Source organism: Myodes glareolus, chromosome 1 (genome assembly GCF_982192425.1).
Source record: "Myodes glareolus chromosome 1, mMyoGla1.1, whole genome shotgun sequence".
Lineage (NCBI taxonomy): Eukaryota > Metazoa > Chordata > Mammalia > Rodentia > Cricetidae > Myodes > Myodes glareolus.
In genome coordinates, this window is record NC_142026.1 from 134,169,383 (window position 1) to 134,185,559 (window position 16,177).

The 16,177-nt window shown below is 49.4% G+C and overlaps 1 protein-coding gene across 1 annotated transcript in view; it reads right to left on the reverse strand.

Annotated features, from left to right (window-relative positions):
- The window catches only part of Ezr (ezrin), a 42,656-nt gene that overhangs the window by 12,854 nt on the left and 13,625 nt on the right, over positions 1-16,177 (reverse strand). Inside the window, exons 2-6 of the mRNA XM_085687684.2 lie at positions 7,744-7,827; positions 4,307-4,402; positions 3,037-3,311; positions 2,474-2,557; positions 1,434-1,580 (exon numbers count right to left, since the gene is read on the reverse strand). Of these exons, the coding sequence (XP_085543810.1) occupies positions 1,434-1,580; positions 2,474-2,557; positions 3,037-3,311; positions 4,307-4,402; positions 7,744-7,827 (686 nt within the window). The remainder of the gene's footprint in view (positions 1-1,433; positions 1,581-2,473; positions 2,558-3,036; positions 3,312-4,306; positions 4,403-7,743; positions 7,828-16,177) is intronic.

Sequence of the window (16,177 nt, forward strand, 5' to 3'; positions counted from 1 at the left end):
GAAAAAAGGCAACATTTCTGTGGGCTAGGGTGGTTACAGGCTGACATCAGCAAGTTCCTGCCCAAGGCTGTTTCTTACAGCTGGAAAAACCTGTTTGGACAGCCCTTGCCAGGGCTTGTTACAAAATCTGGCCATTCACAAACAGAGTTAAAAGGCAGAGGCAGCTTATCACAGGCATTTCCACAATGGCCAGGGCCGGGTGCTCACTTTCTGACCCCAGGCCCGGCTTTTCGGCATGGGGGTGCCTCAGAGCCCCCAGCCTCTAGTCCTGGCTCGGAGGAGGGCCTGTGGGCCGAGAGCACCTGTCGCCTGTGGCTCAGACTGCCCTTGCTCCTCTACCAACACTGCATCAAACACACATATGCAGGAGCAAGTACTAAGCACTCCACAGCCCGCTTCTAGGTTCTCCAAGGGTTCAGGGTTCCTGGGATGTTCTGAATGGGTTACTTTATTTATATTTTAGACAGAGTCTCACTGTGTAGCCCTTGCTGGCCTTGAATTCACAGGGCTCTGCCTGCCTCTGCCTCCTGAATGCTGGATTAATGGCATGTGCCACCATGCCTGGTCACTAGCTGTATTCTTTATGTGCATGTCATTTATTACCAGCAGAGCCATGCACAGTGACCACGGCGGCAGGGTGAGATGAGGGAGAGCCGACACATCCTGACACACTTCACAGGGCTTGGCTGCACCTCAGGGCTCCAGGCTTCTGTTTCACAAGTAAAACCCCCAAACAGGACATCAAGACCCAGGGCACACTCCTGTCTCAAACTTCTCAGCCAGAGCCCAGCTTCTGCGCTCAGGCAACCTTTGCTAAAGTGGCTGATTTCCCCTGGTGGGGCGAACCCCTGCGGCTGACTGGAGACTCCTGGCGCCGGGCGGCTCTCTTCCTATGAGTCTGCTCGCAGACCTTGCACATGGCTGTGAAGCAATTAGACACCTTCTGATGGCTCAGGGGATTTAGCTAATCGTTCCTACACGCAGGCTGCTGCTGCTTACAGACTCCTGGAGTGTCTGCTGGCATTACCAACATTCCTGGTTGGATTAGCACAAGCCTTGAGCCAGGAGTCCACCCTGGCTAGGCAACAGCCTAGGAATAGCTGTGGAGGGGGAAAGTCTTCTAGAAGCTAGCTACACTCTGCTTCACAGGGCTCAGGGGCCTAAGGTTGGTGCACTCTGGGCCTTCCCTTGCCACAGACTCCACGTGCTGCAGAACAAACCGGAAGTACAACTGACTTCTGGTCACCAAGTTACCGCACTGTTTGACACCCCCCCCTCCACACACACACACAGATGCACACACATATATGTGCGCATGCACATGAGCATACACGCGCACGCACACACACACCTAGCACTTCCTTGGTTTTGCAGGCCTGCTACCCCCACACAGTTAAAATCAATGATCAATTTCATGATCAAGTTCAACTCACTTGTCATCTTTCTCATAAATATTAAGTCCAAGGGCATCGACTCCAAGCCAAAGGTCTGTTCCTTTTTTATTTTTGATCTCGAAATAGTTGATCCCGTACATTTCCAGGTCCTGGGCAATCTTCAGATATTCTAGCATAGCGCTGTCCCTAATGGGAAGGAGACATAGGCTCTGTGGTTAGCAATAATCACACCCAAACACACAAGCCTCTGCAGATGCTGGGAATAAAGGCCAGCAAAGTAGAGCGGGGGCATGGCTTACAGGCAGGCAAGGCCTGGAGCAACCAAAGGCAGCTAGGCAGTAGGGATGGGCTAGGCCTGCAAGCAGCTCCCTGACAAGGGCCTGTGCTATCCTGAGAGCTGAAACTTATCTGCTCTGCACATTCAAGGAGAGCTAACTGATTTGCTCTGGTTTCTAAGGACACAGATTTTTTTTTTTTTTTATTCTCTTGCTAGGGTAACCCTGTTTCTTGCATTCACAGAATGGCCAGAGATCCCAACAAAGGACTCCCAAAGGCTCTTGGCCACTCAAGGGCTCTGTAACGCATAGTTTCCGAGTCCCACACTGCAAGAAAGTAGTGAGGGCTGTGCATACGGCCAGGAGCAGGGACTGGGATCTTCATCTGAGCACCCTAAAGCCTCCAAGCCTCTGTCCCTCAAGCTCCACGGCCGTTCTCACCCGGGGCCCATGTTTACATTATGTGTAGTGAAGGCAATACCTTTAATAAAAGCAAGTGAACTTGCATCCCTGCTAAGAGGCAGAAACCCCATTCCACTGAGACCGATGCTCCCCTCAGCTAAACGAGTGCCGACTACAGGATTTTCCTCTGAAGGGATGAATGGAGCTAGCATCTGAGGCTTAAACTGAGTTGCTTCTTTCCCCAGGCAAGAACACCAGGCCTTGTTTAAAAAAACAAAACTCTAAAATTTCTTCCCCGCAAGGGAACCCCAGTTGTCTGTGCTGTGCATCACCAAGCCCAAAGGCCAAATGCTGACCTCTTTGGAGTCCCATGAAAAGGGGAGCGGAAAACGGCGCACTTACTTGAGCATCCCGCGGTGTTCTGCGTGCCACACCTGGATCCGGTCCTCCCACTGGTCCCTGGTGAGCTTGTGCTGGTCCATGACTCTAGGTTTCAAAAGGAGAGTTGCAGGACTGTCACCTCGAGGGCCATGGCATGTGAGCCAAGAGGCCACTTCCTACGGGCATTCACCCCTTACTGTTCTTTTGAATGAGACAATCACGTGGAGTTTTTGTTTCTACTTTCTGGTTTTCTTTCTTGAGCATAAGCCTGAAGATTCGGCCTTTCAAAGAACCCAATCCCACTGTAGGCTTTTTTACAGTATTTTAAATGACTTTTCTTCCAAAAGGGGTCATATTTTGTCAGCAGTGAGGAAGGGCAGACTTGCCAGAGGCCAGGTATACCAGGCAGAGCTAAGCAGGCAGGTCAGAAGGGGGCCTGGCCATCAGACACAGGAGGAAGGGACACGGTAACCCTGCTGTGTCTCAGTTAATCATCAGAGGAGCCGGCTGGCTCAGAACACTTAGGAAAGAACCAGCCTCCCAGCCTAAGTGACCATGACAGCACTCCCTCTGCCTAGGCTCACCTCTGGGGGATCAGTCGCTCAGAGCTAAGGTACCCAGACTTGTGCATTTCCTTGTTATAATCTCCAAACTTGGCCTGCACGGCATAGGAGCCCAGGAGCACGGCTGTCTCCGGGGGGCAGTAGATCTCATCGCTGAGGATGCCCTCCTTGACCTGGAGGAAGAACAGCTTCTGCGTGATGTCCTGGATGAGCTCCTCCGCCACATCCTCGGGGTAGAACTTGGCCCGGAATTTGAACTGGACGGGGTTCTCCTTCCGAACCTCTTGTGCAGATACCTATGTGACAGAAGGCAGTTCTCAGTACCAACGCCAGCCCATTCCTGAACACCAGGGATTCAAACGCTATTATATAAGTATTGTTCTTATCATTTGAGAGTGTCCCGGGCCTGCTTCAGACTTGCTGCATTATGGAGGATGATCCTGAGTTTGATACTCCTGCCTCTGCCTCCTGAGACCTGGGATTACAGGCACGACCCACCATGCCTGGTTTATACAGGGCTTCGTGCATGCCAGGGAAGCATTCTACCAATCCAGCACATCCCTGGCCCCAAAATCCATCACTGTAGCATGTGATGTCAGCCTAAAGCATCTTGGCTCTCTGCTGGAGACCCAGCTACGAGGCTGCAGGACCACTCGTCCCTCTGCCATTTCTTGGGACAGTGCTATGGGTCCCAAAGAACTCACTTAGGAATGACCCCATGTCCTCAGGCTCGGACCGGCCCTCGAGGCAGCCTGTGCCTGGGCCATGAACTGACCCCTCTCGCCCTCCTTGCAGTGACCCGGGAAACGAGGCGGAGGAAAAGCAGCACAGCCTGCAAGGGTCTGAAGAGAACACACTCAGCTTTCATTACTCTCGGCGAGGCTGCCACATTTGCGGAGCTAGAAGATAATTTACTGCAGACTCAAACAGAGCAGCAGGTTCTGACAACACGGTAGGTGACTCATGATTTCTAGACTAATCTCATGGGGCGGGGGGGGGGGGATAAGGCCACAGGCAGTTAGCCATTACCTGCCCCAACAGGGACTCAGGGGAAGAGTGCCAAGATCTGATTCTCCCTTCCTGGAAGCTTGCAGCCCCTCTGTCTATAAAAGTCTTTACACAAATAACAAGGAACAAAAAGGCAAAGACATACGCTGGGTCTATGCCTGCTAGCTGACGGAGGGAAGGAGCTCCCACAGCAGACCTGGTTGAGGCATTCTGGTTTTGATGCTCAGAGAGTGGATCAGATCCCAGTTAACTAATAGCCTGCAAATGGTTAATTCCAACTTACCTTTTTATCAAGTTTCAACCAGGTAGGAAATCCTTTATTGTCCACATACTGGAGACCAAAGTACCACACTTCACGGAGGCCAATCGTCTTTACCACCTGTGGGAGCACGAGAGGCCCACCATGAGAAACACCCTCACACAGGCAATGCCAGCCAGTGGGTGCCCCCGCCATGTGCTCAGCAATCCCCAGAGACCGCGACTCTGACTGGTACAACAAACAGGCAGTCTCGAGCACAACCTCTGACCCACATGTCATGTCAACGCATAAGTGACACACAGACACACATACTCACACCCACACACATAAGAGAGCTAAGTCCTAAACCTTAGATGTTGTAGTTTTAAACGCCACGACAGGAAACATTAAACCTGTCCTTCTAAGAGTTCCTGTGAGCTACAAGCGACACGCTAGACTAGATGGACTGAATACACCAGAAACCACATAGGAAGCCAGGTGTTGATGGTACACACCAGATCCCAGCTTTCAGGGGTGCATGGCAAGAAGGGTGTGAGTAAGGGACCACCACAGGTTACATTGTGAAATGCCTCATCTTCCCTAAAAAGAGAAACCATACACACAGGGCAATGAGGAACCCTGGTCGCCTGGCATGTTCATCTGTAGAGGGACAAACGCTTGCTACCAACAGAATCTCTGCTTATGAACAGTCATGGGCCGCCCTGCTCGTGCACCCCACACAACAGTGGCAATACACCACCCCGAGACTCTATCAGGGATGGTGTGAGGGAAACTTGGCTTGCTCTACACACTCTGCCCCCAGGACTTCGTGAAGCCCATGCCCTCGTGCTGAGTGCAGAGGACTCACCCCTGCCAACTTCCTACTCTGCACAAACCAGTGCCTTATCATCCGAGGTGACGCGGGCTGCACAACAAAGTCCTCCACACATAGCAAGTGGGTGTTGGCTCCAATCCACCCTTTCCAGTTCATCCGCCCAACTGCAACCTCAGCCTGGTCCTGTGCAGCTAGTGAGAACTTCCTGTCCATTTGACCTCCCTCTCCAGGGCTCTAGGCTTCCACTGACTGCCAAGGCCACCACTGAGTCCTCTCCTGCATTTGTGTGGATGGCTGAGTCAATCTGCAAGCATCCCCTGTAGCCAAGGCCAACACTTCAGTGAAAAGCTGCCCCGTTGCCCTGCCTTGACACTCCCTCCTTACTGTCCTCAATGAATGGACTTCTGCGGTTTTATTTTAAAGGATGGGCTTCCCCCAAGGGCAGGTTAAACACTTTCCCTAGGTATATTCTGAAACCATGGTCCTCCCATAGCGGAATCCCACTCTCCCACAAAATCGTTATTTCCACTGCCTTCAAGGTCCTGTGATTCACCTCTCAGCTTCACCCAAAGAAGCTTGGGGGCTGACCCTCACCTCTGCTTTGGGACAGGTTTGAATGACAAACTTTAAGACACAAGGGCAGGGGTGCCTGATTCAGTCAGCCAAGCAGCAGCTGAAGTGCTGTGTCCCATGCCTCCTGTCCCTACAGAGCATCCAATGCCAGTTCTTGCTCTACATGGAGCTCCAGCTAGTCCAGTGACATGCTGCAGCCTGGACTGTGAGGGAAGAGGCTGCTGCAGCGGCAGGATGGTGGAGTGATGTCTCAGGGCGCTGTCACGGGGGCGCTGGCATGCCCATGATCTCTTTCCATCAGGCTGGAGGGTCTGGTTCTGGGACAAGCCTCCTTCCTCGGATCTGTGACTGTAGTCTCATTTTTCCCTCGTACTATAGTTTCCTGCTATGCTCTGGAAGCAATGTTGCTGGTGGCGCCACCACCCATTTGCCAGTAAGGAAGAGTAATGTTCGAGAGCCAGCACTGATCAGGCTAAGGTCCTGGACATGGTGCCACACGGCACTTAGTGGCTGTGTCCAGCTTCCTCTGGGAAAGTTTCAGGGGTGACCTTTGGATTTCATCCTTAATCTAGCCTCACCCCGGAGCAGAAAGTATCTTAAATCTCACTAGAAGAGAACACCTTCCAAACAATGGTGACTGGCCGCCAGCCCTGTGGAACAGGTCTGGGCACGCCCTGGCACCCAGGGTTCTGCCGCAGGTAGAGCCACCTGGCACTACCCTGTGCTCACTTTTCAGAAAAGGCTGGCCCGGGAATGGGCAGTGGTGCTGAAATTCCCTTCCCAGGCCTTCCCAGCACCAGCGCTCAATTTCAGGTTAGAACCTTGAATGCAGAGGGCCACCCACTATGGCAGTGGGGCTACTAGAGACAGCAAGCTCTGGCCTTGGGACCCAGACCCTTGTCTGCTCTCGAGAGTTTGCTTTCATTGATCTCTGCCATTCACCTCAAGCTTCAGCAGGCACGGGAACATGGATGCGCTTGCCTTGCCACCTCCAGCAAAGCCTGAGCAGACCCCGCTGAGGGCCTGGATGCCAAGGGTGAGTTGGTATCTTTGGCGCATCCCTCACCATTGTCTGGGCCCATGAAATTGGTCTATGAAATTGGGCAGAGAACAAAGAGGCAAGGAGGGTTTTCCAAGACCTACCAAGAGATGGGAACAAGAGGTACCCTTTCTCCCCATTCTATGTGAGAGTAATGTAGAACATTCTGGAAAAGTTGCTTTCCAAAACCAAGTGTTCTGCGGTGAAACTCCCTTTTGGAGCCAGCTACCTGAAGTGTTTTCTTAAGAAACAGATGTAGGCTATTCTGTTTCCTCACAGAAGTGAGGGGGACCACAGGGCTGACACCCTGAGAATCATTCCAGGTGTTGGATGGGCTCCACCACACCCCTGTCACGGTGCTCACATTAGCAAAGCTGCCTCTGTCTGAACTGCAGAAGAGGGTTCGAAATGAAGCAGAGGTGGCCAGTTTTGGCTCGGATGCCACATCTGGCCTGCTGACCACCTGTATGGTCCACAAGGTAAGAATGGGGTTCTGTTTTTTGTTTTTTGTTTGTTTTTTAAGGTCTGGAAATCCCTTTTAAAATGCGGGACCCCACATCGTCTTTTATCTGAACAAGGCCACTGTGCTCACAATTCATGGATTTGTGGCTGCTTTTGCAACAGAGGAAAGAATGAGCAGTTACGACACAGACCACGGAGTCTTCAGTCTTCGAACCTAACAGTGACTATCTGGCCCCTCTGCGAAAAGCTTGCTGACACATGACTCGCAGCTGCTAAACAACACAAGATACCGTTTTCTAGCCCACTTTGGGGAGGGCTGAACCATTAAACAAAACTGTGTTTGGGGCAGTGTTGCTATGATAAACCCCAATATCCAGTGAGTGTTATCAGCTAACAGCTACTTAACAGAAAGACCCAATGTCACGGGTGTGTCACAGCAGATGAGATCTAAACTGTGCTCTACTTTCTCAAAGGCCCCTTTCATCGGTTACCCGGAGTGACAAAACACGCTATCTGCTTAGAAGACCAACGGGTTGGTCCCCCACATGCTTCTCCCCAATGTCGGAGACTGACCTGATCAAAAAGCTGTTTCCCGGTGGTGTTTGGCTGGATGGCAAACTCCAGCTCGGCATCCATGGTGGTCACCCGAACGTTGATCTGGAAAACAGGACGAGAAACTTGAATCTCCCTGTGCGTTCTTTTCCTGGAGGCCTCCGCGACCTCCCACCTAAGCCTAGAGCTGCTTGGCCATGCGGCTGCTGCACACACTCCTCTCTAACATCTGTCCTCATGCCAACCACAGATCTTAAACGAGGACATCTGACTGAAGTCTCAGCAATTGCAGCCTTACTGCCTCAATAAAGCACACGCGTGTCTGCAAAAATCTTAAAACCCCCATGAGAGTCAGCTGAGGCAGGTAGGATTCCTGAGGTCCCAGCCGGAGGCTCGCACCAAGGTGAAACGTAGAGGCAGGAGGAGAGGCCACACATCTGATAGTTTGGGGGGCATCAGGAACTGAGAAAAACGATGCAACAAGTACACACCAAAACCAAAGAGGACAAAACGTCACGCAGCCATTTAAGATGCTAATTATGAAGCAGATAAAAGGGAAACAACATCTAAAGTTGAAACTGGGACAGGCAGTTGGTGCAGTCTATGGATGCTGGCACACACGACAGACGTAAGGAAAGGCAGTGGAAGCTGCATCAGTGGTACCCTCGCCTAGGCTCATGGGGAACTAAGGTGATCCCAGCGAGTCCTGAGATGCTTCTACTCTCGCCCTACTAGGGCTTTTTTATTTTTAAACAAGCTGGAGCTGGAGAGATGGCTCACCAGTTAAGAGCACTTGTTGCTCTTACAGAGAACCCAGGTTCAGTTCCCCAGGACCCACATCATGGTTCACAACTATCTGTCACTCTAGTTCCAGAGGACCTAATGCCCTTTTCTGACCTCCATGGGTACCAGACACACACATACATGCAGGCTGTGTATGGATATATGTATACATTTTTTAATGAAAAAAAAAAGACAGTTCTCACACTTCACCTTGAGAAAACCTAGGCTGACTAAGTATAGGAAACCACAGAGGCTCTTCCTTTTCACCCTTCCAGAGGGAAAGACCACAGCACACATCAGCTGTGATTCAGACAGTCAGAGGGGGTCTCTTCCCAGCACTGGGGCCCTGTCATGAGGACAGCACTTAGCCCAAAGAGCTCAGAATTCAGTAGATACAGGATGCACCAGTACAGAGTAAGCACCAGACATAAGTTCCTTCAGTAGAAACAGAATTTGTCTGGTTTCTCTCCAGCTGTGGCAGCACAGACATTTAATCCTAGCGCTAGGGAGGCAGAGGCAGGCAGATCTCTCAGTTTGAGGCCAGTGTGGTCTCAAGGCTACACAGTGAGACACTGTCTAAAATATAAAAACAAAACCAAGAAGGAAGAGAGAAAAACAAAAGGTTTGCACTCGTGTTAAAGACTGGACAAACCAAAGGACGCATCCCAGATGCCCAGAGCTTCGCTATCTGGCTTCTCTAGCACATAGGAGAGATTCCCCAGATTCAAACAAGAACAACAACAACAAAACAAAAATCCCCAACCCCCCACCAAAAAAAAACACAACCACCTCCCCATATCTGCAAGTTGAAGAACTAGAATTTACTGCAAAGAAACTTCATTTTATATTTTAATATGATTTTTAAAACTTAGAGTAGGAGTCACTTCCTGATAACAACACTTTTTTTAATTAAAGGAGGTGACATTAGGAGAACATAAACTAAACAAACATCCCAACACCAGGTCATCACTCTTCAGTGACCAATACAGGAAGAGCAGGCTGGATGAAGAGAGCATTTCGGACCAAGACGTTGTAAACTTAGGGCACTGGGAAGAGGTCATTTCCGGAAGCCAAAGCCAGTAATTACCATAAAAAGATGCTGTGCGGGCAGTGGGGACGGCTCAGTGGATAAAGTGCTTGGTAGGAAAGTATGAGGACCAGAGTTTGGTACCCAGACTAGCTGGAATTGGAGAGCTTGGAGTTCCATGAGAGACCCTGCCTCGATAAATAGAGTGAACAGCAATCTAGAAGACTACCGACGTCAACTTCAGGCCTTAGCAGGTATACATACACATACACATCTACCCACATTACACACATTTATGCACACATATACAGTTAATATCAACCGTTCTGAAAACTACTTGAAACACTTTATTAGAAATTTAAAATATGCCAGGTAGTGGTGTCGCATGCCTTTAATTCCATCATTTGGGAGGCAGAAGCAGGCAGCTCTTTGAGTTGGAGGCTAACCTGGTCTACAGAGAGAGTTCCAGGACAGCCAGGCTATACAGAGAAACACTGTCTCTAAAACCCACAACAAAAACAAAGCAAAAGACAAACAACAAACAAAATTGTCCTCCCTAAAGGTGCCAAGTCAGTATTAACGTAAATACAGAGATTCATACACGGTGTCATCTCCACAATCTTGATACTCAAGACTGGCACAGGTGTGCGAAAGGTGTGCTACAAGGGCAACCGAGCAGCGGACGAGCAGGCCCTCGTTGTCCACGGCTGCAGCGGATGAGCAGGGCCCTCGCTGTCCACGGCTGCAGCGGTCCACGGCTGCAGCGGTCCACGGCTGCAGCGGTCCATGGCTGCAGCGGACGAACAGGGCCCTCACTGTCCATGGCTGCAGCGGACGAGCAGGGCCCTCGCTGTCCATGGCTGCTGCACACGAGCAGGGCCCTCGCTGTCCACGGCTGCAGCGGACGAGCAGGCCCTCACTGTCCACGGCTGCACTGCTCTTGGCTGATAAGCACATGTTGCTCAGCGGTTATGGCCCAGCAGCGCCTCTGTTGAGGACGCTGCTGGCATCTGGACAGCATGGTGGTTGTTCGACGAGACCATCCCAAGCAAGCAGATCCCTCCATGTTCCTTGGGACCAGTTTCTAAGCACTATGCTCTCAGTCACGGGTCATCTAAAAGCTGCACTCCCCAACTACACACATTTCCCAAACGTGGCACATGCCACCTAAGTCTACACACGCTGACCTATGCCGTGTTTAAAAAGGCCAGTAGGATTGTTTTCAGTTTATCAATCTTTAATAACGTGTTGCAACGCAGCATAAACTTCCATCAAAATTTAAATGTGACCTTTAATAACATTCATATTATGGGACCCTAAGAGAAATCAGGCTTCAACAAACGAAGACACCCCAGCTTCCGTTTGTGTGCCCCTGACACTGGGTTTGTATGGCAAATGATAGTTTTTAATGAACTCAGAGGATGCGGACGCATCTGGTGCCTGAATGGCAACAATGCTACAGAAATAAAGAACTCAATGTCCTGTTGACAGGAGGATAGCCCCACGAGAACTCTTGACTTGCAACTCCAAACTGCACGTAGAGATGGGGAGCAGAGGGCTCGCGACAGGTCACTGTCTGGATAATTTACATCTCCTACTCGTTAAGAACAATGCTGAAGGGCTGGGGCATAGCTCGGAGCTCTTACTACAGGGGTCCTGGATATGCACCCCAGAATTACCAATATTGATGTCAGCATAATCACTTGTATATGTACAGATTATATACACACATACACCTCAGTCACTTAAAATCTGATCCCAACACCCAAAAAAGAGTAGAATTTATCCTAGGGTTGCCAAAGTACTCTAAAGCATGCGTCCCTATCTGGGAGGGTGGTAGGGGGACACACGTGTGTCTCTTGTGCACCCAATCATGAAGCTGATATAAGATAATCCATACCTAGGGGTTCTAAGATGTTAAAATCCCTAAGCAACCAGACATAATCACACTCAAATGCTTATGACAGGAACATACAGATAAGCACTGATACGCAGCATCCTTCAGGTTGGCAGTATGGGAGTCTCTCTAGAGCTCCTACCGTCAGAACTTTGGAACACCTTGACGCGGCAGGGAAAGGTACCCACCACCAAGCCTGACCTGAACTTGAGCTCCCAGACTCACACGGTGGAAGGAGAGAACAGACTCCCTCAACACGACCTCTGCCCTCCACATGCACACCAGTGGTATAAGTGTGCCCTCCCTGCCCAACAAATAAATGGAATTTAAAATTAATCTAATTAAATTTTAATTATTTTAAATTAAATTTTAATTAATTAAATTTAATTTAAAAAATCCGTTTAAAGGGAGGCTGTCTTGGACACAAGCCAGGTCAGCATGGTATTGACAATACCCGAGAAAAAAGTAGTTTTCTAATGAACACACATGTGCTTCTCACCGATCCTATTTAGTGGCCCTGACAGCAGCACCTGTTTCGGAGAGTGACTTGGGTGGGAAGGGTTTCTCATTTACTGCCAAAACACGGAGTAGCCTTTCCTTTAAACCAAACCACCTAAAACTAAAAATAGGAATGAACTAAAATCTTATTTCTAAAAAATAAGGGTGAAACTAGCCAGTAAAAATTAAATTTAAACAAAACTTTGCAGTTTTGTTTTTGCTTTTAATGAAAAGCAGCCAGCATTTCACAAGCATTCATGGGGACCACTCAGCCACACCTTATTTGGGATCAGTACTGAATGGAGGCCTGATCCACACTGACTCCACCCAGCCTGGGTTTAATAAATCTTTTCAAAGCATTCTGTTTGTCATTTTTATTCTAGGTTAGCTCATCTTAAACCTTCTGTTCCCAGAACTGAGAAGATAGCAGGCCTGGCCCTCCTGGTGGGTACCTCCCACATCCTACGCTCATTGAGGATGTATAGGCCTCTGTGAGCACCATGAGCACATAGCAGGTAGGGCCCAGCCACCCGCCCCTTCCTCTTCCTTGGGTGGGCTTCATCAGTTTCCTTGGAACTGCTTCGTACATGCCTGTCAGTCTCAGAGTCTAGGAACCTGTATCTTCCTTATGTTATTTTGAGACAAGGTCTGGGTATATAGCTTAGGTTAGTCTATAACTCACGATCCTTCTGCCTTGACCCCCAGCGCGCTCACGGGTTCATATTTCTTAAAACCAAGTCAAGAGCTTTGAGGGCAGGCCAAATGCAGGCATCACTGGGACACAGGCAAGAAGGAACGTTAATCCCAGCACTCGGGACGCAGAGTCAAAAGAGTCTCTGTAAGTTCATGGTCAAGAGGTCTACAGAGCAAGTTCCAGGACAGTCAAGGCTACACAGAGAAACCCTACCTCAAAATAAGTAAATAAATAGATAAATAAATAAAATTAAGGTGTCATGGACTGAGTCCTTTAATCCAGAGCAGAGGATGCCATCTGTCCTTGGGCCTCAGTCACCTGATCCACAAAATGCTGAACCTGGGTCCTGCCTCCCTTCACGTCTTAAAGGCTCAACTCAAGCTAGATCAATGTTCTCAGCTGGCTGGGGCTGGTCCAGGGGAATGAGGTCTGTTCAGAGACACAGGAACTGAGGTTGCAGATGGCCCTCTCTTAGGGCCATGCAGATGGAACACAGGACAGCCAATAACATCGCCTGACCAGGGAAAAAAGTAACAAGAGAGCCGAGTACAAGCAGCCGGGAGGACATGGTCATGGACACCTACTGCAGTTTCCGGGGTGACCTTTCTAGGCAGACAGGCCACAGAGCAGGCCGGGCTGCTTCTGAGTCTCGGAGATTAAAGACCTAATCACCCAACCTGGTTTTGCTTTGAATAAACCAGTAGCAGCTACCCTGTTAGCAAAATAAACCAGCCTCCCCTTTGCTGGTTCCTCAGTCACTGGGCAGAAAGGTCAGAATCTTACCCACACGCTCCTCTTCCCCAACTGTAGTGGGATTCCCAAATTGAACCATGTATAAAGCCTGAAATCTCTCTTGGGTGTCTCCTGGCCATGTCAGTGGCTGAGGGTTCTCTATATGTGACTTTTAAGGAGAATAGGAAGACAGGGATGGGGTCATATCTCAAGGTTCTGAGAGTGTGGAGTAACTTTCTTGTTCCTTTGTTTAGCTGATGCAAACTGTGAAATTCCATGGATGCCCAGGCTAGAATTTCCAGTCCCTGTTGCCCAGGGGCATCTCAAAGACGTAGGATTTTTCAGAATGCATTTTGAAAAAACACAATTTCTGGATTTTTACAGTTTAATTATCAAAATGTTACCTAAAACGTCTAAGAGTCTAAGGGGGGTGGGGGGAACCAGATGGACTTGACAATGAAACCTTGTACCATCTATCCTATCTCTCAGTGTAATTGCCGAGTTTGACTTCTGTCAAATTATCTCCTGGCTTTCTCTGGCCTTGGTAAATCAATCTTGGTTGCTCAGGTTTCCTTTGGGTAGCGTCACAGAGAGACCTGACCTTAGTTTAAGATTTCTACTATAGTCACTTTGGTTTGGTTTGTTTTGGGAGACAGGGTTTCTCAGTGTAGTCCTGGCTGTCCTGGAACTCGCTCTGTAGACCAGGCTGGCCTCAAACTCGCAGAGATTCGCCTGCCTCTGTCTCCCAGGTGTGTGCCCCCATGGCCGGCTTCTACATTCTAGACTGGATCCTCCACACACAGTCACGTGACACAGCCTTCAGGGAGCAGACTGAACTTCGCTGTTGCGCTGCAGGTGAACTGTCCCCAGTGACTTTTCTTCTATATTCAAGTATCAGGAATGCCATGGCACAGAAAGGAAACTCAGAAAGTGGCATTTGAATGTTTGGATTTCAGGCAGGGGATTCGGTGGTAAGGCAGCACCCGGTTACACCTATCTGGGCTCAGAGCTCAGTCTGGGTCCAAGATTGTGCTGAGAATCCAGCCTTTCTTATCAAGACCAATGTCAGTGCTGAGGTCCAACATTCCAGCCAGGAGTGCCACTTCAGCAACTTCGAACAACCTTGCGGGCTCGGGCAGGACCTTTTAAATGCTTGGAAGTGCTCTGACTAGGAAAGGACATGGCAACGCTCTCCCACAGAGGGAGGATGGGGATGTCCGAACATCCCATCGTTCACCTGCTGTTTCAGGTCGCCTGACCAGATAATTGAGCCAAGTCTATATTTTCATGTCCATGTTGAGTCAGTGCTTTTGTCAGGCTTTGAGGAAATATAATTTAAATGCTGCAAAATTAACACATTTGCAATGTGAAATATGAGATTTCTATCATTCACGGAATTACACACAAACATTGTTGTCAAGTTTTAGATTTTTTTTTTTTTGAGACAGGGTATTGCTACACAGAATAGCTGGCCTCAGCTCACAATCCTCCTGCCTCAGTCAAGGATTCCAGGTGTGCACTGCCATAGCCAAACTGCTTTTAGAATGTTCTCAACCACCTCAAAAATCAACACGGTGCTTATCAGCATCTCTCCCCCAACTATTCTTAAGCCCCCAAACCTTGCTGACCAGTAACCTTTTGGCTCTATGATTTACCTATTCTGGGCATATCAGACAGATGAAATCACCTGTTTTCAAGGTCATCTCTGTTGAGCATGTATTAGTACTTCGTTCCTTTTTATTGCCAAATGACATTCCACTGTATGGACACATCCCTTTCTCAGTCCACTCGATGAATTACTGGGTAAGCATTTTATTTGTTAGCTTGCTCCCTGCTGCTTCAGTGACTGACAGCAAACAGGACAGCAAAAGAGCAATGCCACTCGAGTCAGACTGTGTATGGTCAGCTCGATGGAGCAAAGATGAGAGGAGACTAATTTTCAAAAACTAAAACATTTAACTAAGCTCACTTTGAGTTTTAAATGAAAAATCCAATGTTCTTGGGAAGGCAGGACTAGCAATCACACAAACTGGCTGACCATAGCAGCAGACAACTCCACCCTACTCCCACCTCAGGCGGTGGGGCAGGGTGAGCCCTTGGGACTGAGAGGTCTGACCCTCTAGGGCAGGGGTGAGAGACAGGCTCTCCCTGGGTCCTGCTTCTCCCTAGACAGAAACAGGGACTGGGTCCTCTGTTCTGTATCCCACTCCAATGATACTGTTCACACCACGCCCTTAAGTTAACAGACTCCCCGGACACCAAGGCCTGCTCCTGCTGAAGGAAATACACAGAAATACACTTTCTATGGGGTCTGACCAGAGGAGGAAACCGAAGCCACAACCTTTCCCAATGGTCTAAGAAGTGTGGGCAGCTACACCTGAACACCAACCTCTGTTCCTCTGGGATGTAAGTCACACTGTAGCATGTATTAGCGCAACAAATGAAGCACTTGCTTCCTAGGCCCCGGTGAGACAGGCTGTATGTGAACTTATTTACTCTACTCAGGGGTGACGCCAATGACAACGTGTGCTCGTGGGAGAGAGCCTGACAGGACGAAGGTGGCACCTCCTTCAGCTGGCACTAAGGCACCAGCTAACTGTGATCTCAAGGAAATCACTGGCCCTGGGGGTAGAAGTGGGAAGGGGGCGAGACTGAGGGGCCCACATTCTAGTCCTCAGAATTCTGGTCCCTTCTTGATACAAACCATGGTCTCTGCAAATGCAATGTCATCTTGTAGCATCTGCTAAGACATAGTGGCTGCTTTGCACAAATGCCGGCTAACAAATAACCAAATTCTGTAAAATATTACCAGTAACTTAGCAAA